This window comes from Colletotrichum spaethianum (genome assembly GCF_022836535.1).
Source record: "Colletotrichum spaethianum MAFF 239500 DNA, contig02, whole genome shotgun sequence".
Taxonomy (NCBI): domain Eukaryota; kingdom Fungi; phylum Ascomycota; class Sordariomycetes; order Glomerellales; family Glomerellaceae; genus Colletotrichum; species Colletotrichum spaethianum.
The window spans coordinates 1670454-1694672 of record NW_026054772.1 but is presented as its reverse complement, the minus strand read 5'-3'; the positions used below and the strand labels follow the sequence as shown (position 1 = coordinate 1694672).

General features: G+C 52.3%; 9 protein-coding genes across 9 annotated transcripts; 2 read left to right on the top strand and 7 right to left on the bottom strand.

Moving 5' to 3' along the window:
• Positions 1 to 1768: 1768 nt before the first annotated feature.
• ColSpa_01363 (uncharacterized protein) lies at positions 1769 to 2316 on the bottom strand (the record flags this gene model as incomplete). The annotated part of the gene is given in 2 exon segments (XM_049267575.1): positions 1769 to 2284; positions 2302 to 2316. The coding sequence occupies 2 exon segments, from the start codon at positions 2314 to 2316 to the stop codon at positions 1769 to 1771; spliced, it is 531 nt and encodes a 176-aa protein (XP_049123532.1).
• A 3526-nt stretch (positions 2317 to 5842) lies between these two features.
• Positions 5843 to 6085, bottom strand: ColSpa_01362 (FAD-linked oxidoreductase patO; the record flags this gene model as incomplete). Its single annotated transcript, XM_049267574.1, has 1 exon — positions 5843 to 6085. The coding sequence occupies one exon, from the start codon at positions 6083 to 6085 to the stop codon at positions 5843 to 5845; it is 243 nt and encodes an 80-aa protein (XP_049123531.1).
• A 60-nt stretch (positions 6086 to 6145) lies between these two features.
• Positions 6146 to 7318, bottom strand: ColSpa_01361 (FAD-linked oxidoreductase ZEB1; the record flags this gene model as incomplete). The annotated part of the gene is made up of 3 exons (XM_049267573.1): positions 6146 to 6791; positions 6839 to 6848; positions 7078 to 7318. The coding sequence occupies 3 exons, from the start codon at positions 7316 to 7318 to the stop codon at positions 6146 to 6148; spliced, it is 897 nt and encodes a 298-aa protein (XP_049123530.1).
• Positions 7319 to 7528: 210 nt separating this feature from the next.
• ColSpa_01360 (uncharacterized protein) lies at positions 7529 to 7929 on the bottom strand (the record flags this gene model as incomplete). The annotated part of the gene is made up of 2 exons (XM_049267572.1): positions 7529 to 7761; positions 7830 to 7929. 2 exons carry the CDS (start codon positions 7927 to 7929, stop codon positions 7529 to 7531), a joined length of 333 nt encoding a protein of 110 aa, XP_049123529.1.
• A 3945-nt stretch (positions 7930 to 11874) lies between these two features.
• Positions 11875 to 13351, bottom strand: ColSpa_01359 (L-arabinitol 4-dehydrogenase; the record flags this gene model as incomplete). The annotated part of the gene is made up of 4 exons (XM_049267571.1): positions 11875 to 12081; positions 12147 to 12615; positions 12722 to 13009; positions 13092 to 13351. The coding sequence occupies 4 exons, from the start codon at positions 13349 to 13351 to the stop codon at positions 11875 to 11877; spliced, it is 1224 nt and encodes a 407-aa protein (XP_049123528.1).
• An 847-nt stretch (positions 13352 to 14198) lies between these two features.
• ColSpa_01358 (putative NADH dehydrogenase) lies at positions 14199 to 15320 on the bottom strand (the record flags this gene model as incomplete). The annotated part of the gene is made up of 3 exons (XM_049267570.1): positions 14199 to 14789; positions 14857 to 15135; positions 15216 to 15320. The coding sequence occupies 3 exons, from the start codon at positions 15318 to 15320 to the stop codon at positions 14199 to 14201; spliced, it is 975 nt and encodes a 324-aa protein (XP_049123527.1).
• A 2029-nt stretch (positions 15321 to 17349) lies between these two features.
• Positions 17350 to 18438, top strand: ColSpa_01357 (uncharacterized protein; the record flags this gene model as incomplete). Its single annotated transcript, XM_049267569.1, has 2 exons — positions 17350 to 17704; positions 17768 to 18438. The coding sequence occupies 2 exons, from the start codon at positions 17350 to 17352 to the stop codon at positions 18436 to 18438; spliced, it is 1026 nt and encodes a 341-aa protein (XP_049123526.1).
• Positions 18439 to 18564: 126 nt separating this feature from the next.
• On the bottom strand, positions 18565 to 20201 carry ColSpa_01356 (uncharacterized protein; the record flags this gene model as incomplete). Its single annotated transcript, XM_049267568.1, has 3 exons — positions 18565 to 19220; positions 19271 to 19643; positions 19692 to 20201. The coding sequence occupies 3 exons, from the start codon at positions 20199 to 20201 to the stop codon at positions 18565 to 18567; spliced, it is 1539 nt and encodes a 512-aa protein (XP_049123525.1).
• Positions 20202 to 21288: 1087 nt separating this feature from the next.
• Positions 21289 to 23960, top strand: ColSpa_01355 (uncharacterized protein; the record flags this gene model as incomplete). The annotated part of the gene is made up of 2 exons (XM_049267567.1): positions 21289 to 22779; positions 22803 to 23960. 2 exons carry the CDS (start codon positions 21289 to 21291, stop codon positions 23958 to 23960), a joined length of 2649 nt encoding a protein of 882 aa, XP_049123524.1.
• Positions 23961 to 24219: the final 259 nt, after the last annotated feature.

Here is a 24219-nt window from a genome sequence, read left to right as displayed (position 1 = left end):
TGCCCAACGCTCTCCCAGTGCCCATCGACACCAAGAAGCCGCGCCGACATTACGCCCTCAGGTCGGACTGGGGAGACGCGACAGACTGTCACGGACATGAGGGAGCAATGCGCTAAGTAGTCAATACGAGCTGCCATCCCACCCTTCGGACTTCCATCATCACAATCGCCCCACCACTCCGACCTGCCAAGACATACCTCGGACACGGTTGATTCTCGGTATTTCTGTTGCATTCCTTTCTCGGCCTTCGTTTCCTCAATGCCTGTGTCGCTCTTGGGGAGTTGACGAGGAGTGCCTGGTTGGAGGGGCAGCTCCGCACAATATCCGCTACTCAGCCCTAGCGTAGAGTAGGTATACTTTTCTCCGACCAGAAATCGTAGCTACGAGTAATCCTATGGCAAGGTCGGTTTGTAAGCTTCCCAATCATGCTTTCACCTGCATCAGGCATTTTGCTTCCGGCCGGTCGGTACGATCCGATCTCCAACGTTGGTTCCGTGAACGCTCTTGTAGTCCTCGGAATGGACGGGTTGCTTCCACAAACCTCTCCTACCGGGCTAACCTTCCTCAAAGGAATCATTCAATGCCACGGGCTGCTGTGTCCATACGCTCGACTGCCGCTCTCCATTAAACACCGACAATTGTAGCGCCCACGTGGATAGTAGTCCAACCGAGTGGCCCGTCCGTCAACACGACCTAGCTCTCCGTCAATGTGACTTAAGCAAGCTCGCAAGAGAGATCAGGTGATTTTCTTTGAAAGTAAAGTTGCAGGGATGCAGAACCATTGGCCCACGTTTTGACCGTTCTGTTACTTTGGATATCCTGGTTTTGGCTTGAAAGGTATCGGTAGCCATCAATATCAAGATGTTGAGAGGTACGTTACGTGCTCACCGCGCGGGAAGAACGACGTCCTGGCAAACCTCCTTGTTGATCCATGCTGAAAACACGAGGCATTGAACGTCGCGTGGCCGGGAGGTGGGGGTGGGGTCTATTCCTCATTGAGCCCAGCTTGGACAGTTGGGCATGATATTCACCGTCCAGTCTCCAACGTCCACCACACCACTTCTTAATCCATCTCAATTCCCCGGGACCGAACGTATATCGACATTTCTCAGCAAAAAGGAAATACAGTGGAGGCCGTCTTCGGGAACTCAGGAACCCGTCCATGCCCGCCACAAAAGATTTGATGACGTTTCTCAGGTAAATTGCATCATACTCTCTTGATCGGATGTCTCGACGAACTGCGTCAGAATCACTGTCAAACAAGTGATTGCAAAGGTTGAACTACGAGACATGACCCGTATCTGGAACTCAAGCCGATCCGGATCACACCGAAATTGAGCTCGTGCATCTCTGCCATTGCGGTAGTAGTTCCGACGTTTCGATCTTTGCTAATGTCCGGACCCAGTGAAGATATATCTGGCTCACGCAAGGCGCCGTTACCAAGTTTTCGGAATTCCACTACAAGTCATATACAATTTGTGAGCCGATTTGAATATCAATTCGCCAGTAATGGTGACCGAGCAGACACCCATAGGTACGCAACTCAAGATCCGGTTACTTCAATGCTCCTGGAATGGCACGCTGGACAGTTCTTGCACCTGCATTAACCATAGGAATCTAACGTCACATGTTCAATCGCGGAAAACATGTTCGGTCAGCATTATAACTGGATTAAAATGTTCCCATTTGTGTTGATTGACTACCCTGTTACGATCGTCTGTAACGTGCATGATCGCCTACGTTTGCAGTATCTTTTTCGACATCATGCTCATCCCTTAGCGCTGGCGCTAGTAGGCCGAGTCTGTCTTGTCCAGGCTTGCAGGATCCCACTGGTCTTGGAGATGTTCTCATGCCCGGCCACGCTGGTTGCCTCGTAGCCCAAACGGTAAACATGAATCGATTCCGAGAACAGCGGGCGGTGGTGTTTCCAGCCGGTAAGACTTGTCAGTTTCGTCGAGTCGGTCCACTGAGGGAAGCTGATGATTCCCGGCGGCCATGGGTCCTCTCCTTCTTTCAGAGTAGAGGAGTCGACATATTGGAGGCCGCCCTGAATACCGTACTCAACCGTCAAAGCTTGCGCCACTTCGTCGACCGTCTCGTATCGTTGGGCTGAGATGTTGAATGTTTGCCCCTCGACCTCTTTCCTGTTTGGATGCGTAGCGATGGCGACGTAGGCTTCCGCACAGTCATCTACATGGAGGGCGTGGACGATGGTGTTTGGTGCAGCTGGTAAGAGGAGCGGCTTCCCTTCGGCAGCAGTCTTAGCCGCGACGTCAAAGAATGCCTTGTAAAAGCTCGAACTTCGACCGTATACATTGGTGGGCCTGACAAGAACCGGAGCGAAGACATCAGAGTGATCAAAGATCCTCTGAGCATATGTCGCTCGGTTAGTCAGAAGGGGGATTGTGTTGATGGGAGACTCCTCCGTATGCGGAGCCAGGTCCGGGGCTCCATGATAGTGTGGGCCTATGCCGTAGTCCTTGCAGCCCGAGGTGAAGATGACAAGGGGTTTCAAGCCGGCTGATGAGCTTGCTTCCCCAGAGTCCGAAGTAGTTGAATGGTGTTTCGGTAATGAGGGATATAGTCGAGGATGTTTTCCGTGACTGAGACGATGACGTTGAGGGTCGGTGGGAGGTGGCTTCGAATGGTGGCGTGGGCGGTGCGGTCGTCTATTGCGCCAACGACGGGAATGATCTCCTCCTGGGCGAGCGCTGTAGCAGACGAAAGAGACCTTACGAGGCCATAAGTCGTCCATCCAGCAGCTACAAAGGCGCGTGCAACGGCGTTGCCGATGTAGCCGTTTGCGCCGGTAACTCAACCACCCTGCTTCCCACGCAACCCCGCATACCACGCAGCCCCAAACCCCCATCAATATCACCATACCCATCAACAACATCCATTATTCCTCATCCCTACCACCTACCCAGATGCAACTTTCTGCTTCACTAGATAATTCAGATCCACTGGATTCACTTGTGCTACTCTCTGCTTCGCCAGCAGCAATTTGCGCCCGTCGGATATCCTCGATATTAGCGAACGTCGTGTTAGGGTCCGTCTGGACCCTTTTTCTCCTGCCTTGTTGCTGACTATCCGTCTGGGCCTGGAATGCCTGGGCCTGACGCTCTAGGACTGTCAGTCTATAGGCCTGTTGGTCCCAGCCTTTTTGGACCTTTCTAAATAGGTGGCGTTGGGTGTAGATTTCTCGGGTATCTTGCGTAAGCTGGTTGAATAGGTGCAGCTGACGCTGAAGATCAGCAGACTTACGCGGGGTTGACCATGGGACTATAGATACAGCTCCATCCCACTGCTGACTTCCTGACTGCCCAGCTGTCTGGCCGTCTAGCTGTCTGGCTGGCTGGCTGGCTGATGCCTTAGACACGAAAGGGCTAGATAGAGGTTGCGCTACATCAACTGGCCATAACCCAGTGTGTTTCCAGCCGCTTTTAATAACCTGGATAGTCAAGGCGTCTAGACGTGCCCTTCTATAACAGTCTATAAAGTTCCTCTTGCCTGTTACAGTTGAATCGCTTTGTATATCTAGGTACCCTAGATACTTCCTATAGGCTGCCTTAAGAGGTCGGAATACTGACTGATCTAGAGGCTGGAGGACGTGTGATGTGTGCGGCGGCAGAAACAGGAGGTGTATGTGGTTCCGGAAGCATCGCCACAGAAAGTCTGTTGTTGTATGGCTATGATGGGCGTCTAGAACTAGTAGTCTAGTATCTGAAGGGTCCTCTGGGACAGTCTGAGGGATAAAGACCTTTTCTAGCCATTCTAGGGCATTCTGATCAGTTGTCCAGCCGTTCTCTGTTGCTGTGAATTTCCAGCTAGCATAGGGTTGAAGATCTAGAGGAAACCACTGTTGCTGGACTGACTTGCCCTTATACATAACAAGAGGCGGAAGTGCGCGTCCTCTGGCAGAGACGCACTCGATCAGAGATACCCATGCCCGCGATCCAGGCTGTTTTTTCTGGATATACTTGGTCTCTGACGATCCTAGTACTAGCCCATTGCTTCCTTTGCCCTCGAGGATACCAGTCTCATCCATGTTCCATCTATTAGCTGGCTTGATGGGCAGGATTGCTGGCAGATCAAGGCGATGAAACCATTCCTGGATAATGTCAGCAGTTGCCCCATTAATTCGCCTAGCGTCAATTGCCCTGCATCGCTGGGTTCTGATAGATGGGTTTCTGCGAAGAAATCGCTGCATCCACTTCCTCCCAAGTGGTCGCTGCCCATCGCCCAGCATGCGCTCAGCCAGCCCTTTGACTTGCTGATGGCAAAACGCAGAGCCTAGGGCAGCCTGCTTAGATATCCACTCAGCAAGTAGACCTTCCTGGTTCTGAGATAACCGCTGCAGTCTACCAAAGGCAGTATTTCTAGACTGGGTACCATGGAGACGTTGTCGTACAGTCGCCTCTGGGATGCCCCATTTGCGACCTGCCCCGCGGATACTAAGCCCGTCAGCAATATCCCAAAGTGCCCGCTGCAGCTCATGTTCACTATACTGCTTCATCTTATAGTAAAAAAGATATCCTCAAAAAATGGCGTTGTTTGGGGTAGAATAGAAGATGTTGTGATAGTTAGAAAAGAGGAGTAGGTTTTATGGTGACGCGTTGTTGGGCTGCGTGGTATGCGGGGTTGCGTGGGAAGCAGGGTGGTTGAGTTAACAAAGACAGTCTTGGGCGCCATTCTGATCGATTGCAGGTTATCGACGTTCTACTTTTCATCATTGTATGTAGGTGGCTTTGGATGATTTATAAGTCATTCCTCAGCTACCTTTATTGCGGGAGTGCTTACGGAGCGGAAATCAATTCGCGGTCTACTAGTGGTAGAGTGGCATAAGGCGGCCCAATATTAGGTCCGGCTAGCAAGTACCTTTTGTAATGCTGAAGCAAACGTTCTAGGGGGCGATGCTTCGTCATTGCACCACAGTAAATAGAATACTTTATCTAACATGCGTCTCTCGGCTCAAGCCACGTTGGAGCGAATCTGTTTATGCTATCCAAAAGTCAATCGATTCAATTGGTTCACAATTGGCCCAGAATGATGAATTCTGTCATTTTACGGAAGGATTCGTCTTGTATGGTACAGTGGGTCGATAACGTTATGGATTGTCAAAATAGCTGTTGAGCGCGGAGCAATGCATCAAATAGCCTTGCTAAGCCAGTATGATTAGTAAGGCGTCAAGACTAATCATATTCCTTTACGGCATTCAAGTGATGAGATGTGAGAAAATACTTCTACGAGGGCCCACCGAAGCACAAAAGCAAACTTGTACAGTGATTTTGTGGTACAGCACACCCCATCTGTGTTCTTTGCTATTTAGTATGACAATGTGGTTGCACAAGCTCTTGGAATACTCAACATTTTGAACTTTTCATTCCTAAGGCTTTCAAGTTTAGAAAACCATTTACCACTACATTTTGTTTGCGTCTTTAAGATTTGAATAAATGTTCTCCAAAAGTGATTGAAGAAAACAAAGTGTTTAATTGTGTCTAGCAATTTCTGCAAGCACCCATTCATGTAAGAGGTAGTCACCCAGGAGGTGACGAAAGAATGTGAACTATCACATAGCAGAAAAACTTGAGATCACTTTCAACGAGCTCCATGTCAGTAAACTCAACGTTAGAAAAGAAAACTCCTCAACAAGATTGCAACGTGCTAAATGGAGTACGAAGAGACTTGCAGCTGGGTATAGCCGCTGGAATTTTTGTTACTAAGCCTCTGCTATTGTAGATAATGAAAGAGACATAACTGTAGTAGAGAATTAACCTCGGTACATACAAAATAGCTACCCTTTAACCCCTGCTATTTTTTTGCATCTAATCAGAGCCTACATCTACTTACGGCAGAGGCGGTCCGTCTGCAGAGTCAACCAGTCTTCTTGACGGGCAATGTACCAGTCTTCACTTCCAACAGCAGTAGGTGCGTAGAAGACCCCCCACGGGTCAATTTTCTTCTTCAACTCATACAATCTGCCGTAGTTTGAGCCGAAGAAAGCCTGGCCAAAATCAGGCTCCATGACATCGCCCTCATTACCGTAGCCACCACCGCCGGGAGCGATGTCGCGAAGACGACCCATTCAGTCCTGGGTAATGCGAACGTTGGCAGCCTTGACCTCCTCCTTGGTGGCCGTAGGACTCTAGCCGCCACCGATAATGGCGAATATGAGGGCCTCACGCCAAGCCGGGTTGGCGGCACTTGCAGTGGCATCAGCGGGAGCAGCGGCGTTGATGTTGTACTGGATCAGAGCGGAACCTTCGTTGATGATGTCCTTAAGTGTGGCAATTGTCTTGTTTAGAAGCACGAGATCTCCCCAATTAGCCTTGGAGATGAGACGGCTGGCAGTACGGACCTCCGCGGTTCCGACACTCTCCATGGGGAAATGATTCTTCCAAGCAGTGTAGAAGTTGTCGTGCTCAAAGTACTCCGGCTCGACACTGAAGCCAAGAGTAGTCCACTCCTGGACGAGAGGCTCAACCATGGCTTTGAATTCGCTAAGAGCCATGCCAGGAACCATCCAGGGGCGCATACTCCAGAGAAACGCACCGTTACCCGCGGGGAAGAGGGTGGAGTAGCCGTAGGTCTTCTGGACGGAAAACTCAGGGAACCGGCGCCAATAGGCCTCCATTGCGGACCAGAAGGCGGTGGAAGAAATGTTCTTCTCGGCAGTATTAACGGACCAACTCAAGCCGGCAAACTTGGTCTTAGGATACACTCTCACGGTCATTGATGTGACAACACCCCACGTGGCACCACCGCCGCCACGGACAGCCCAGAATATATCGCTGTTAATATTGTCATCAGCGGCGATTTGGCAACCATTGGGAGTAACGATGTCGACGCTGAGAATCTGGTCAGAGCCGAGGCCGGCAACAGGGCTCATTGGAGAGTGACCACCCCCAGCAAAGTAGCCACCGGTAACACCGACACTGCGGCATTCACCGCCAATAGCAGTATAGCCCTCCTTGTCAGCAGCCTCATATAGTTCGGAGACTTGAATTCCGGCACCAAGTTTGAAGGCAGGGCCTTGGTAACCGCCGGCAGATTTGTAATTCTTGATAAATCTGATACCCTTCAGGTTATGAGTCCAAATGGATAAGGAACCGGCACCGGTGTTCTTGCCCAAGAAGTCGTGGCCGGTGTTGCGTATGACCAGGCGGAGGTCAAGGGTGCGAGCAAAATTGACAGCAAGCTGGATTTGAGCAACGTTTGTCGCCTTTACTGAGTATAGAGGAAACCCGCCCAGCCCGCAAATGCCGTTGTTAGCGGCGTTTTGAGGCTGGCACGTGGCGCCCTGATAGAGAGGGGACATGACTGAGGTTGGGTGCTCATCGCTAGTTAAAGTCAGTCGCGATTCTCTTGATATCTCGTAAGCTGAGATGACTTACTGAGTATCAAAGTTGCTCCAGTTATCCAGCAGGTACTGACACCTTTCGGCATCATAATGCTCGCCCGCATAGCAGGTAGCTCCCAGAGGCACGGTTTTTATAACGGCACCACCGGTCAAGAGGTCAAAGACCTTCTAGACGAACTCATTAGGGTAGAGCAAGTCGCCAGGGAAAGTCTTACATTTGTTATTGGGCGTGGCGCGCTTCTGAGTAAGTTGGCTCTCAGCAAAAGTAAAGAGTGAAATGTTACTAAGCTCAAGTTTGGTGAGGTTAGCCAAGACAGCATTAGTCAACTGGATGGTCTCCTCCGGGATGTCAGCATCAGGAAACTCCTCGGCAGCTGGAGCAACAGTGTCCTCGTTTGCAGCTTGAATACGTAGTCAGCATGGATGATGGCGATGGTGGGCAGTGGAAGTGGAAGTGGAAGTGAATTACCAACGGTTTCACCATCGACGACAATGTGCTGAGCGCCCACAAAGTTGGCCAGCGTCATGGCCGCAGCGGCGAGCAGAAGAGCTCTTCCGAGGGAAGGCATCTTGACAAGATAGGAAATTGGCTTATCGAAGAAGATTGTGGATCCTTGCAAGTTGGATTTTAGAGGGATGAGGACGGGGGAAGAGAAAACATCACAATGGATGTGCTGCTCATTTGTGAATATATACACGTTGGATCACGGACGGTCTTGGGCCATTCATACCAGATACCTCCCAGCACACGTGTCTATCTGAAAGCTATTGGCTATAAGCCGCATGATTCCTCCTTGGCTACTGGGATCCATGTTATCGCCACGAGGAATGGGGATTTGACTACCTAAAGTGCAGCTTATATCCGCGGGCAAACTAAGACTCCATCGCCAGGAACAGTGTCAAAGAAGCTGAACAAAGACCGAAAAAAGCAGGGTGGTTATCCCAGGGGAGATTTTCTTCACCAGCAATGGAGATATTTCCCTTGTTGCTTTGCCATAGTGTGTAGCAGGGGTCTCTTACACACGAAGGCTTGGCGGAACAGGCATCGGGTGAAATCAACAACCTCCAGCCCCCAATTGGTTAATGGCAGCCCGCCGTTTCCGTCAAGACACAGCGGCGACCACGGTACTGGTGGGAATTTTCTGCGGGTGATTTTAAGAGCCGACCCAGGAGCCTTGTCGCAGAGATCGTGCTGTAATTAGCGGGAGCGATTCTTCTTTCAACGTCTGTGATTCAACAACGACTCGAGACTGATACCAATTCCGAATTTTCTATCCACTCATTATTGTCAGACAACTTTTGGGGTGTGTCAACAACAGGCGGCACTCGAACTAGTAGTTACATAGTCGCCGAAAGCACTGGCTGGCCATAGCCCATCGTCGGGGCACAATCACGCCAAGGGGTAGTAAATTCCCTTGCCGCTTGCCAAGCCGCCTATTTAACACCCAGGCCGAACAGACTCTGCAGGGCAGGGAAATCTGCGACCTTTAAGCAAAACCTGAGAGAGTTTCCTGGAGATACCTTTTCCTTCTATAGTGCGGCCACGAAGTCAAACCAGAGTACTGATAAACCTATTTGCATCTAGCTCAGGACAGTCCAGAGCATGAGAGGAAATAGGTACTAACTCCCGATAATAATTTAGACATGTCTTCAGCTTTCCATGACTCGAATGGCCTTAGAAAAAGCTTCGAATATCGGACCATCAACCGGCTGTTCGAAAGTACTGCACTGGTCAACACAGTTGACCGAGTGAGAACTAGAAGGATTCTGTGCCACGGGGCTGTTTTTCGATGGGAACGCCATGACTGCGAAGCGGGCTCGGCGTAGCTAGGATGCCTTTAGCCGTTTTTGCAGAAACACATCAAGATCTTGAAGTCGATTGGCTTCTCGGTGGCCTTTGTTCATCTCGAACCATTTGGGTGGCTTTATGTGCCCTCTCATTGCATATGAGGTAGTACTCGGATACCATCACCCAAAGATCATGTTTTGGGGCTTATAGCCAGATCTAATTGGTCCGGGGGATGAATTATTCAATACGCAAGCGAAGACGGGACAACAGCGAGCGATCAACCTTTGACTAAAGTGATGACTCCAATGAAGGGCTTCTTCGCTGCCTAACCGCAAACTCTGATTATTCAGCTTGTGTAATGATGCTCCTGTTCAAGGCAAACAGAACTAGATACGCTAACCGTCTTAGTGCGTGGGATTTATCTATATATTTTTTAGGGCAGTTCACTGCGCTTTGAACTCCCTCAAGAGAAAGACATCAAACAGAGCCCTCGAGAGAAAACGCCACTATATTGAATTTCTCGAAAATGGGGAAGGCCCTAATGCCCTGGAAAGAGCCGGCCCCGCTGCATTCTTTCAATTGCCCTGTCGAACTCTCTTTGCTTCTGTGGGCTGTGGGGCAAGCAAATGGTACCACACACCTTTATACCTTCTGACTGCCCAGGCGTGTGTATGCCGACGAGGGCAGAGAAGCTTGGTGCAGCTGCAGCAAGAAGGATTCTAGCTGCGTAGGACGGAGACCGGGTTAATTGACCTTATTCGGACGAACTACCTGAGCGCAGAGTTCGGCGTCCGCAGCAGAATGCCCATGTATTGACTACGTTAACAGGTGAAACATGACAACAACAACAAACGTCCGAAGGCTTGTCGGGCATAGGCACGCGTAGAGAAAAGAGAAATGACCTATCATTCCTCCCATGACGCCAACCCGGCCGCCGAGACCGACTTTTGCATGGCGGGATGGAAGGGTCCCCACCGATGCTCGCGCGCAGCAAAGACGCCGATACCTGGATGCGGGAAGACTTAAGCTGAGCAATTAAGCTTGACCACCAGATAGCTTGAGCATTGACAATTCCCCGCAGCAGACAGGTCGATACATAAGGTCTGTCGAGGTATAAATCGTGAGAATTTCGTTACATGTTGATCTTTGCTTGGCTCGATAGGCGTCTCCTTGGGTAGCGAAGCGGCGCTTCGATTGGGTGGCCGATTGGACATGTGCTGAAGCTTCAGACACATGGCGAAGGACCCAAAGAGTCGTTAAACTCAAGAAAGGCTTGAATTGTGTTCCGGATGCGGTCTTTCGCGTCGCTATCTTAGAGTTCCATCGCACTTCGACGACACTAAATTAAATCAACGTGAAAGAGCAATGGAGTTAATGCAACCTACTTGAATATCATTGTGAACCCTGAGAGGCACCAAAGACACAAGAAAACACATGATTTATCCTAAGTCATGCAATCTCATATTACGTCCGTAAGAAATAGCTGCGTTCAGCCTTAGTCGGTAGCCACATTCTTGAATGTGGACGTTCCTGTGCAACCTGCGGCACGACCCGAAAGCCCCCGAGCTTCCACGTTCCTTTGATACTGAAGAACTTCTTGATCAAATTTCGGGTTGAATTCAGAAGCCATACTATACGCAGCGGGAATCTGAATCTTGGCATTCGATACAAAAAAGTCGTCCATCCCTCTAGAACGCGTACTTGATAATGCTGCTTCAAATCTACTGTTAGCAATACCATGCGTTATTTTACTCTGATATCAGTAGCTGCCGCTACCTTAGTTGCAACATCACGAGGCTTTTCATTGCCCAGCTGGAATGAAACGCCATGTCTTTGCAATGATGAAGCTTTAGATATCGCTAATCGATGGCTCAGCATTTTCTCCACCGGCGGGGTTTCTGGCAAGGAGGAAGTGGCTACTATTGTCTCTCAGAATCTCGTCAGCGCGGATGATACTTTTGGTCCTCCAACATTCGGGATTGATGCCTTCTGGGAAGGCGTCAAAACACCTCTCAGCACCACGACAAACGTGACGCAGGTTACGAACTTCTACTTACACACCTGTGATCAGATTGCTCTCAACTGGCAGTACACTGCCGTTGCAACCGGCGTAAACTCGTAAGCCTCGTGTCTGACATATTTATTGATATGGATCTGTTAACGGTAAAATCCTGTGTAGGGCCATTCCTGCAGGAACGCCTGTCTCCTTCACTGGTAACGACATTCTCCAGGTGGACTTAGAGACAAGGCTGGTTTCCAACGCCACGTCAAGTGGACAATGGATTCTCCTAGCTCAACAACTTGGAAGGAATTGCACAGTCTTCTGAGGAGGTCTCCGTCATTTGCCACAACAGGTGGAAATGGATTGGCTACCTCCTACTGTGTTGGACTATGGGTTCCTAAGGAACAGAGGCAGGATACGGCATACCGCAGTGGAGGGAGTTTTTAATTTGGGGTTTGATATAGACATTTAATTGACACGTAGAAGTCTTCAATGTGCTGAAAGCTTTCTGGCTAACCATCCATCCATTGGTAGCCAAAGGGGTGATGCCGCAATGCCAATTGGTTGAAGTGAATGATCAGCCGAAAGAACGGTTTAAGATCATCGTCTTCCAATTGATCGTCATGACCGCAACGCTATGGCGGCTAGTTATTCTATGCTTCCTACTACCCAATCCAACAGGACTTCACCCCTCAACAACGACTCGTGACTTTTCTCTTTTTGTCAAAAAAGAGGGGAGTCAGTATCATCTACGATCTGCACCTTGATGCTGCCGTTCCTGTAATCCGAAACGAGTGTAAGTGCGTCTATGGCCTTTTCGAGCGGGAAGGTGTGGGAAATAAGGCTCTTCAGGTCGAGAATCCCACTGCTCAGGCAAGCGATGCCCGCTGGCCATGTGTCGCGGTATCTGTTGATAAATTCTAGCTTGATCTGTTGTAACCAACCGTCAGTATTGCTTCTACCTCCCGCGTCGAAGTTGGCAGTTCGCCACTCACCTCGGCAAGAGAGATGTGCATGAAGGGCAGGTTGTTCATTATCTCCCGCCCAACGCCAATTACCATGACCGTGCCCCCGCGACGAACCGTGTACGCGGCCGTGCAGATACTACTCTCGACACCCGTGCACTCAAGAACCGTCCGCGGGGCACTGTACTCGTCGTCGCCGAATAGCTTGCGAACTGCTTTGCCGTTGCTCTCGTTTCCAAGCGCGGGGTTTACCTTGTACGTGATGACACTGGGGACGAGCTTCTTGGCAAATTCAAGGCGTGAGGACTCAATGTCGGTAATGACAAGCGGATGGGCACCCGAGGCGCGAGCGGCAGCGAGAGTGACGAGTCCGATGGGTCCAGCGCCACAGACGACGGCACCAACTCCGAGGGAAAGGCCGGCGGTGCGGATGCCATGCATGCCTACGCTGAGAGGCTCGAGGAGGGCGCCTTCGGCGTAGGAGATGTTGTCAGGAAGCCTATCGGAGGGCCTTGGTTAGCTTACTTCCTCTACCCATCAGAAAGGTTGTCACGGTGGATCGTGCAATCGTCAACACGACTACAGTCTCACGGGAATCGGCGTACTTGTGAAGCCACTTTGCAGGATGGCACTTGTACCGCTGGATAGTGCCATGGTAAGGATACACTCCAGCGAATTGGACATCTTCACAGAGGTTGTAGCGGCCCTCAGTGCAGAGGAAACACTCTCCACAAGGCACGCCGGGCTCGATCGCGACTCTGTCGCCAGGTTTGAGGTTCTTTACGCCCTCGCCACAACGAATGACAACGCCGGCGGCTTCGTGGCCAATGATGCAGTCGCCTTCGAAAACAAGAGATCCAATGCGTCCTGTTTTCCAGAAGTGGATGTCGGATCTTGGGAACGTAATCGATATCAGCTTTCTGCTTTCAACTGCAACTGGTTTCAGGCCCAATGGGGAGGGAACTGAGAACTCACCCGCACACGCCTGTCGCCTTGACGTGAACCAAAGCTTCTCCCGGCTTAGGTGCCAGGACTGGTGCTTCCTCTGCCTTAAGCTGGTGATCTGCTGTGACGACCAGTGAGGGGTTCGGGAGGGGTGCTTTGAGAGTCTTCTGATCGGCGATGATGGGAGCGGAGCGCTGCTTCAACTCCGTCACGACAACGCAGCAGCCATTGACCTTTGCGGGCGCGACGCCATTGACGGGCGCCCCAGATGCTATTGTTGTGGCGACCATTTTGGGAGTCTTTGCGTTTGCAGGGTAATGGTCCGAGAGGGAGAGGGAGAGGGGAATGATCCCTTCAATCAATTCAACAGGAAGTCAAGAGGTGTCTATGGTTGGTCAAGTAATTGTTAAAAATTATGTTCAGTATCGTTGCGCCACAGCAGAAATTGGAGGATCAAGTTTACCGCCGAAAGCTGAGAGTAAAGTTGGACAAAAGGAAGTCTTAGTCCAACCAGATAGAATTTGTTGAAAGCTCTCCCTCCTTTCGCATGCGCGCCGTCTCTTCAAACAGACAATTTTGCCGTCGTGCGGTTCCTCTTGGTTGGCATGAAAGCCTAGATTGTATATAGCTAACCACCACAGCTCCGAGGAGCCTGGTCAGCATGCGGGGAACATATTGAGTGTGTAGGATTTCCCTTTTGATCCTACCGAGATCTATGGTTATCACTAATTGCCTGATTAGGAAGTATTAAGCACGCGGCAGCTCCAGATCGGTGTGACGGGGAATATGCTAGCTGCCGCTAATTCGTTCAGATGGTGGGGTCCGGATTTCGGAGGCAGAGGTATCTCATGAACCGAGTGCCGAGGATCAACGCAGCGCGTGGACTTGGGAGCACTAACAATATTGCGTTGGTCAAGTCGATTGACCGGCAATTGAAGTTTCCGGAAGTATGAAAGAGAAAAGGAGACACGGAAAGTTCACGAGAGAGGGATGAGACAATTGCAGGGGAAATCTATTTCATAAATTCATGGCAGCTTTTGTAATTATTCATGCCGTCCGTGACATTTTGCTCTCCATTCCTGTGAATTCATCCATTGGCACCATTCCTCTATAGCGGATTTCTGTAGTATGTCACACTTAGGCGAAGATGCGCAGAGGGCGCTGTGGTAGGTAGAATCCAGGGTCATTGAAGCGCAGACCGAGGTCAAGATCAGAGATGGACTCGAGCTCACTAGCAGTCAGGTCGAAGCCGTTGACCTCGAGATTCTGCTTCAGGCGGTGCTGGCTGTTGCTCTTGGGGATAACAGCGACGCCGCGCTGCGTGGCCCAGCGGAGTAGGACCTGGGCGGGGGTGACACTGTGCTTGTCGGCGATCTTCTTGACGACATCAACCTCAAAGAGGCCCTTGGCGTCAACGGCGCGCTTATTGGAAATCTCAATGAAGGACTGAGGGCCGAAGGAGGAGTAGGCGGTGACGGCGATCTTGTTTTCCTGGGCCATGGCGATGAGATCGGGTTGCACGAGGTAGGGGTGGTGCTCGATCTGAAGCGATGAGATTGGGTGGCGAGCGTAGGACTGGACGTCGTAGAGGGACTGGGCCTGGAAGTTGGATACGCCAATCGACTTTGCGATGCCCTCATCGACGAGCTTCTCCATGCACTCCCAGGTCTCGCGGATCGGGACGTTATCGGGCTCAACGATAGTTGCCTCCTTGTCCATCCACCAGCACTAATTTCCACAAATTAGCTATGCATCTTTGACTATCGAGAAGGACAGCGCGGAGGCGGCAACTCACAGGGTACTCATTGACGGCAGGGTCAATCCACTTGAGAGCGACTGGGAAGTGGATGAGAAACAGATCGATATAGCCCAGGCCCCAGGCCTCGTTCTGCTTCTTGGCCATGGTGACGGCATGCTCCTTGCGGTGGTAGTTGTTCCACAGCTTCGTGGTGATGAAAATGTCCTCGCGCTTCACCAGACCATCGGCAATGGCACGGCGGACGCCCTCGCCAGCCTCCTTCTCATTCTGATAGTCATAGGCGCCGTCAAAAAGGCGGTAGCCGGTCTTGATGGCCTGTTATAAGGAAATTGTCAGTCCATACCAACCATCTCTTGAATGCAGTGGAGGTAACACTTTGGAAATCTAGGACTTACGTTGTAGACGGTGTCGGCGCAGGACTCACGGGGAACTTTCCACAGGCCGAAGCCTACGAGGGGCATTTCACGGCCAGAAGCGAGGGTAATAGTGTCCTTGCCCATTATGAAGATTTTGAAAAAACGATTATAGATATTGAGGGAAGAGAACTTGCTACAGAAAAGGGAAAAAGTTGCGTTATTAGTGAGGAAGGGTTGTTCAAGAATGACAACATTTGAGTTCTGATAGTCTTGGACGTCAGAATCCTACCTCGCTTTCGACAACCCCGCTCCCGGTTCTGGGAACACATCAGGCTAGCCCCGCCATCTTGGGGTGTTATCCGGCCAGATTCACTTTCTCAAACATCACCACGGGGGTTCGATAACGGGCGTGCTTAAGCTTTCCGTATCTGGCAATGTTAAGCACCGGGAGGCGGGAAAAGGGCAGGCAACCCCGCGTTTAGCGACCCAGGTTGACTCGTGCTTTACAGGGTTCGATGAGGGTGATGGTGGTTAAGCCAGTGTAGATGGGATGGGTTTTATGGCCATCTATCGTGAAAGACTGCAAAGCTGAGCGCAGTTCAGCCTGAACCGACTCTAGCTCCGGACATTGACCGGCCATAGTCCAATGACGCTGAGGCTTCTCTGCAGAACGTAGGAATTCGCGAATAAATCTCCATCAAGAATATCCACATCTCCGGGACTCCCTGTCAACTCATGTCCAGAACCGTCATCGCTTGAGGTGAACCCCAAATTGCCCCAACCCGTCCCCTGTTCCATACACCTCGTTCTCCAACCAAACTCATTAGGGTCCATCTTCCCCTCCATGCTCGTCCAGCCCGCATGTCTCCGCGTGTTTCCTCCACTGTTAGTTGGGGGTTCTTTCTAGTCGCCTTCCCGATCCGACAAAATTATCCCCTCCCTCCCGCAATGGGCCCAACGCATACACCGGTTGTAGAATTAACACGAGCCGAGTGCGATAATGACGGATGGCACTGATTCAGTATTAGGAAGCGGTGCTGGTAATGGAGATGCAGCCGGATCTTCGAAACAACGGCATAAGAGAACGCGGACTGGGTGTCTAAAGTGTCGGATCCGACGGCGCAAATGTAAGTCTCTTTCAGCCTGCGTTCATCATCGTTGACGACTGCCCGTCGCATCATCCCACCGAAGAAGCAACACCTTCACTTCCTCTCAGTCATGTTCGGTAGTGCTTGGAACTGACTAGATGGATCTTGAACAACACAGGCGATGAGGCAAAGCCGAGATGCCAGCGCTGTATCGACGGGGACTTTGAGTGCCAGTATGGCCCTCGACTCACATTTCTGAACAAGAACGCTTTGACGGTGTCGCAATCACCGAATGCGGGTGATGCCTCAACGCCGAGATACTCCAGATTGCAGGTTTGCGGATTGAACACATTGTCATTTTAGCTCTGTAGCTCACAATGTCGTCATCCAGTTCGTCGGCTCAGGAGCTTCGAAGCATACCCAAAGAGGCGTATCACCATCCTTTGTGCCACAGAAACCTGCAAACCCAGCAACAATCGCAACCGACACAACCGACACGCCTGTATCTGTACCGCCTTCGCAGACACCAACGCCAACAGTTTTGACCTTTCAAGGCAATCCTCAACTCTCAGACCCTAACGTCCCAAAACCACCACCCCTAGAACCGAGCTTTGCGCCCCTCTCTCACCATCCGCCACCTTTTACGCATTGGCGATCCCATAGTGTCAGCAGCATCGGCTATGAGGGCATTACCTCACCGGTGGACAAACTTCATATCACGGGGAAGCCGACAGGGAAGACTCCGAACAACGATGCGGCTTACGAAACCGCACTCAACGTGCTGCTTTCATTGGGGAACGAAGGTACAGACATAGTTCAGTCGCCAAACCACAGTTCTGGGTCATATGCTGTCAGTGGGGATGGCATCGGGTTGAGTCCACAAGAGCTGATGTCCGTGTCGCCAAACTCGGCGAGGGAGAGGAGGGGATCGGAAGTGACGTATGTTTCAACGTTTGGTAGCGTTTCTCAGGATCGACTGCTGCAATTGCTTCGCCACTTCAGATACCAGGTTGCACCATGGGTAGGTCCATTTGTGCTGGCTACGCGCTTCTCTGCTAACGTTGGCTGAGCTTGACTTGTGCGATATGGGCCAGACCTTTGGTCTTTACGTTCCACGACTTGCAATCGAGAATGCAGGAGTTCTACATTCACTTCTAGCTGTAGCGGCCATAGCACAGCAAGCAGACACGAGAACGTCTTTCAAGGATGTTGAATACCTCCAGTCCCTTGCTGGTTCGATGCCTATGCACGCAGAAGGCATCTCCCTCAGTGACGGCGATCTGGTCCACCTGACTCTCTGGACCGCGTGCCAATTTACCTCGAGCATCTTGGACGGATGGCAGGATCTGCCCACCATGATAGGGGACAGCTTTTGGACGATGGCGCTTGCCGAGGCAACTTCGAAGACGATCTCAATCTTGTCCGTGTTGGTACGGCTTGGTAAGAGAGCTTTCCCTTTCTGACCCAGCTCGAAAGGTCAAGGTTAATCTAACTCTCACTCAGAACTCGCAGCGGCGCTTGTGACCGGCGCACCCATCTCCGTCCCTGAACAACTTCACTCTAACCCGATATCCCAACCATGGGATTCCTCTACAATTGCAGAAACTATGTTTCAATACACCATCGAGCCGCTCCTCCTCTGCGCCAAGGTAGTCAACTTTTGCGCCGGCAGCTTCCCCCGGCAAGCTCCCGATCTCGGCGCTCCTCCAACCCCCGTCCATCGCTGGACAGTGCTCAGTGATGCCTTAGGCACCTGGTACGCCAACCGGACCCAGGAGTTCCGGCCCATGGTCGAAATCGACGGCGACGAGAACCTCTTCCCTATCATTCTCTTCACCAATGGCGCTGCTGTCTTCGCGAACCAGCTATACCATACCGCCATGCTCCTGCTGCTGCAGAACAAGCCGCGTACGCTGCAAGCAGCGGGCAAGAAGTCGTCGTCCATGTCGCCGCTGTGGCACGCCCAGCGCGTATGCGGCATCGCGCTGAACAACGACCGGCGAGACACCTGGGATCTCTGCCTGGTTGCGTCGCTGTACCTGGCTGCGCAGAGGATGACGTATGAACCGCAGCAGAGGGCCATCCTGGAGTGTTTTGAGCGCGTCAAGGCGTTGACGGGGTGGAACGTCGACGGGTTTTCGACAAAGGCCCGTGAAGACTGGGGACTGATGTAGGCGTCCAAATGTGTACCGCCTTTGGTAACGCTTAATATAGTAATTATCATGATTGCAACGCATGTGATCATCTGGAAATGTCTGCTATTCTCAGCTCTTTGCGTACTTTGTAGCCCCAGGCGGCCTCTAGATCGTCGATTCTCCAGCACGTCCCCATCCGGTGACAGCTTCGATGCTGCGGATGAGCCTCACGAGGAGAGCGTGCTCTGATTTGTGACTGAGAAGCCTCCCGGCAACCCACAGGGGCTGTATTGCGTTGTTCAAACAGCCTTGGTGGGGGTTCGCGAGTGATATGCCGCAGATGCATTTGGCATGCCAGATGGCCGAGCCAGTAGCGCCGAGCTTTAGGTTAAGCGGCTTGGGCATAGATCCCAGAAGCAGCGTGCATGCCGTGTGGTAGAGCTGGTTCGATGAGATGGCTGCCCAGTGAAGAAAGAGGATCTGTGGGAACGGGCTGCTTTGGATGCTCTGGACCGGAAGCAATTCCGGTGGTCGGTCTCTCGCCCATGCTTGAAGGTCTTCCCAGAGCCGGATCCAGCGCTCGGTCAGCTCGTCGGGGTTGCATCCGTCGGCGTCGCCGAGTTCAAAGTATCGCGTCCTGTCGGCCACAAGCTCGCAGACTTTGGCGCATAGGTAGACTGCGTAGTTGGCGTGCATATCGGGGGTTCTGGATTGATGGAAGAGTTCGTATGCTTCGTTGTGGGAAGCGCCGCTTGGCAACCACTTGGGTGGCGTGAGGAGAGTGCTCTCCGTACCGTCCGAGATGAGGGCACCACAAAGATCTGTAGGGCTTGTCAGGAATAGAACACAGTTGAGTGGATGGCATACGTACCCATTCTGGCGTAACACCAAAAGACGGCTTGCAACAAGCCGCCGCTGAACCCGTGGACGTAGAAAGAGTCAAAAAGTGCAGCGCATCCCTCCAAGTGTTTCCTCCAATCCTGTGCACTGGCAGACATCATCTCCAGACAACACAAAATCGTGCAGATAGGGATGATCTTCTGATCGCGGGATTGGAGAAGGGGCGTCAAGAGGCGGATGGCTTCTTGATATAGCTCCAGGCTGTCAAAAGAAGTTTGCTTACCCTCTTTTCGTTCCATTTGCCTGGCCGACAAGGCTAGAACAGCATATAGCAGCGCCGGAGAGTTACGTGCGAGAACGGGCACTTGAATCCCAAAGGCGCGATCACTATCAAACATGTCGAGCTGCTCGAGTGTAAGCCTACGGTGGTTAAGTCAGACACGGTTTCTTACCCACGGCGCAACCTCGCCGACGTAGTTTTTGAGATACTCCAGCCTCCGACCCGTCCCCAGGATTTGACCCGCCTGTCGCCGCGCAGCACCCTCGTCGCCCAAGATCGTCCCAGGGGCCGCGAAGCCTCCGGCGGCGAAACCACCATCAGCGGCCTCAGGCGTGCCCTCTCTCGTCGGAGCAGCCGTCTGGGCCGTGTTAAAAATCAGACATCTCAACTCCTCCTGGTAGGCCAGGTAGCCGGGATCGGTGACGAACTCATCGAGCCTCCACGACTCGGCCGGTGATGTCGAGGCCTCGGAGGAAAGATGCTGCGACGGGGTCGGGTCACCAAGACCCCACCTTGACGAGGCCACGGTTGTTGCGGCTGCTCCGAAGTGAGATAGAGGCTGTGACTGTGAGTGAGACTGAGTTTGAGATTGAGATTGGGAGCCGGAGCTTTTGACGCTTTCGACGCTGTTAATAGGCGTTGGGGCTAACGCGTCGTCGTTTGTCGTTGGCGAGAGCATCATGATAGTTGGGAGCCAACGCCTTACTATCTTATCTTGACAGGCGAACAAAGCAAAACAATGTTTAAAACATTAACCGTGGTGGTGACCAAAGTCTCCTTCGGCTCGAAGGTTTCGGGAGGTCATGCGCGAGGGAGAAAAAGAATGGATCTCATCGTGGAGACTTCGAGTCCTTGCAGAGGGTCACTGCCCAATCGAATAATGCCAACCTGGTTACCAAATTCCAGGATTCCATCAGCGTCCAATGGCCCCATGGCTAGTGCCTTGCGCTGTCCAAGCACAAGGGGGAAAGGTGCATTGATTGCTGCGGGGGTGACCAAGTTAGCGGAATCTGCGGGGAAGTCGACCACTGATGATTGGTCTTTGGATTGTAATCCTGGGAATACAGATGTCTAGGCCGTGGTCTGCTCGAGGGTAAGGTCCAATAGTTGTGTTTGTCCCCGCATCGATGGTCTTTGGCGGATGCCCTGGTGAGAGAACGGAGCTACGACTGTATGAGAGGACAGGGCTGTTAACGGAGGTATCTTAATGTATCGGGGTGTAGTTTTGGTTGCCGGAGTTTCTATAAAACTTTCCAACTTTGAGTAGACACAACTAATGCTCAAGAAGGCGAACCAAGATAGATTCTGATGTGGTGCCTCTAAATGCTACAGAGAACCAACCTTCTATTGAAACCAAGGCTGCCGAACACTCGTTTAGAAATGAAAAGAAAAAAGGGTTGCCTTACATAAGAGGAAGTTACCATATATCGAGTAAAGAACAAGCCACTTTGCACAGGAAGCGAACGCTTGCTGCGTCGCGCGCCGTGGTTTCGCCCAACTCGGCCTTGACTCTTCCGTGACGGCGGGGTTGAGACCTCGGGGTTTCGGTGCTGATGTCACCGGCCGCGGGGCTCCTCGAACTCTCAGTCGAAAGAGGAAGCCGACACCATCTACCGGTCGATAGCAAGTGGGTCACATCTGATCAAACAGCTTCTTACATTGGGCCCTGCAGCCCCATGAAACTGGAATCCGGGGTCGCTTGGTGGTATAAGACGACATTGTGCTCTTTCTGCTGGTTATGGACGTTAGAATTACGACAAATCACCAACATGCCTCTTCAAATCTCATCCCTGCGTTTCGAGCATCACCCGACTGGGCTCGGGTTGTCCTCCCCGGCTCCCCGGCTATCATGGCGTGTCATATCAGACGCAGTGCCAAAGAACTGGCAACAGGAAGCTTATGATGTCGAGATCACTCGGTGCGCCAAACAACCCCAGACGTTTCACGTAGACAGCACCTCTACTACACTCGTCCCTTGGCCCGACTCTTCTTTAGTGTCAGGTGAAGTCGCCTCGGTTCGCGTCAAGTCTCGAGGGCACTCCGATGATGGACAAGTAGACACAGAATGGTCCGATCCGGCAACCGTTGAAGCTGCCCTCCTATCGCAGGACGACTGGAAAGCAAAGCCTATTACCGCACCCCCACGGTCGGAATCTCACCCCGACGAGCGAGGTATCCGGCCAGTTCGGTTCCGGAAGATATTCAACGTCCCCGAGTCCAAGGACGGTCGTGCCAGACTTTATATTACCGCCCTCGGCTTATACGAAGCCTACCTCAACGGCACTCGCATTGGAGACGAGTGGCTCGCTCCAGGGTGGACCGCATATCAGCACCGCATTCAGTATCAGGTCTTTGATGTGAGGTCTCTATTGAGACTAGGCCAGCCGAATGTTCTATCAGTAGAAGTGAGTGAAGGATGGTATGCTGGCCGGGTGCTCTGGGGCGATGGTCTTACTTGCTTCTATGGAGACCGCATCGGCGTTCTCGCTCAGCTCGAGATACTGAGTGAGACTTCACCGAACCCGGCCTTCCTGCTCACAACGGACAATTCCTGGGAGTGCCATGCCTCGCCGATTGTCGGTAGCGACATATACGACGGCGAGACGTACGACCTCGGCCTCGAGGTCACGGATTGGCACCATGACAAGAGTCAGTGGTCCAACGCCGATACCTTGCCGTTTCCCAAGTCCTCCCTAGTCGCATCACCCTGTCCCCCAGTGCGAATCACCGAAACAGTCAAGCCTGTCAAAGTCTTTACCGACGTTGCGGGTAAGACTTTAGTCGACTTTGGCCAGAACCTTGTCGGCAAACTTGTGGTCCATTCTCTGAAAAAGCCCGACGGCCACCGCCTCAGGATCCGCCACGCAGAAGTTTTGGAGAACGGCGCCCTAGGCGTGCGTCCCCTCCGTGCGGCGAAGGCGACGGACACAATCATCTTTGGCGGCGGGCGAAGCCTTCAAGAGTGGTCACCACATTTTACATATCACGGGTTCCGTTACGTCGAGCTCGACGGATGGGACGCCGGCGAGGTGACTCTCGACTCAATTGCGGCTGTTGTCATGCACACCGACATGCAGCGAACGGGCTTCTTCTCTTGCTCTAATGACGACATCAACGCTCTGCACCGCAACGTTGTCTGGAGCATGCGCGGCAACTTCGTGTCTATTCCCACTGACTGCCCCAGCGTGACGAACGTCTGGGATGGACTGGTGATATACAGATCTTCAGCCCAACAGCCTCATTCCTTTACGACTGCGCAGGTATGCTGAGTAACTGGATGCAGGATGTTATACTAGACCAGAAGGACGCCAACGGCATCGTCCCTCTCGTCGTGCCGAACGTGATGAAGGACGGCCCCTGGCCAGCAATGCCTCAAGCAGTGTGGGACGATGTCGTGGTTCTTGTTCCGTGGACTCTGTACAAGTGGTTCGGCGACGCTGGCGTCTTGCAGGAAACTTACCCCGGCATGAGAGATTATCTCAAGTCCATTAAGCGAGGAGAAGACGGTCTTTGGGATCCCACTCTCTGGCAGCTGGGCGACTGGCTCGACCCCAACGCACCTCCAGCCGAGCCAGGTCTCGCCAGAACCGACGGAACTCTCGTTGCGGACGCGTACCTCGTCTATGTCACAAACATTATTTCCCAGATCGCCAGCGTCCTCAACATCACCGCTGACGCAGAGCACCTTGCCGCCGAGTACAAACGCCTCAAACAGCTCTTCCAGGACAAATACATTACCAAAGCAGGCTTTGTCGTCGCTGATTCCCAGACAGCGCTCGCTCTGGCCCTGCTCTTTGACCTCCACGAAACTCCCGCTCAGCGAATGGCCGCGGCGGAGAGGCTCGCACGGCTGGTGCAGTACTCCAAGTTCAGGGTGTCGACCGGCTTCGCAGGCACTCCCGTCATCTTACACGCGCTGTCGGAGACGGGCCATGTGCAACACGCGTACCGCATGCTGCTGGAGACAGGGTGTCCATCGTGGCTGTACCCCGTCCGCATGGGCGCGACGACGGTGTGGGAGAGGTGGGATAGCATGTTGGAGGACGGTACGATCAACCCTGGCGAAATGACGAGTTTCAATCACTACGCACTTGGGAGCGTTGCAAACTGGATGCATGCCAGCATCGGGGGATTGTCGCCGATGGAGGCGGGGTGGAAGAGGTTTCGGGTTAGGCCGCGACCGGGAGGCGGCCTTGAGCATGCGGAGGTTACGTACCTGAGTCCGAACGGACAGATTCAGAGTCGTTGGGAGATCAAGTCGGAAGACAAGCTGGTGCTGGAGCTGACAGTTCCGTTGAATGCTACTGCGGTGGTTTCGTTGCCGGATGGGAGCGAAGAGAAGACGGTCGGATCTGGGACTCACACGTTTGAGAGCGGTCTTGCTCCCGATACGAAGGGGCAATGGCCGCCCAAGGCTCTCTTGACTCAGTTTGGACTCTGACCATCAGGTTTTGTAAGCGACAATCTGCAAGAGTCTCGCGAGGTGTCTGGATACATGCCGGGCGTAGTGGTCTCTGGATGGAGGAATTGGTGACATCTACGGGCTAATTCCTCGTCTTAGCGTGGTAAGACGGGCATAAGATTCGTAGGTCACTGCAGAGAACAAGACTTCATCCACGTAACTAACAGTCACCTCATTGGATCCTGTTGTGGTTTGCCAATGGTTGTAGGTTTGCTGTCTCCAGGGGTTCGTTCCATTC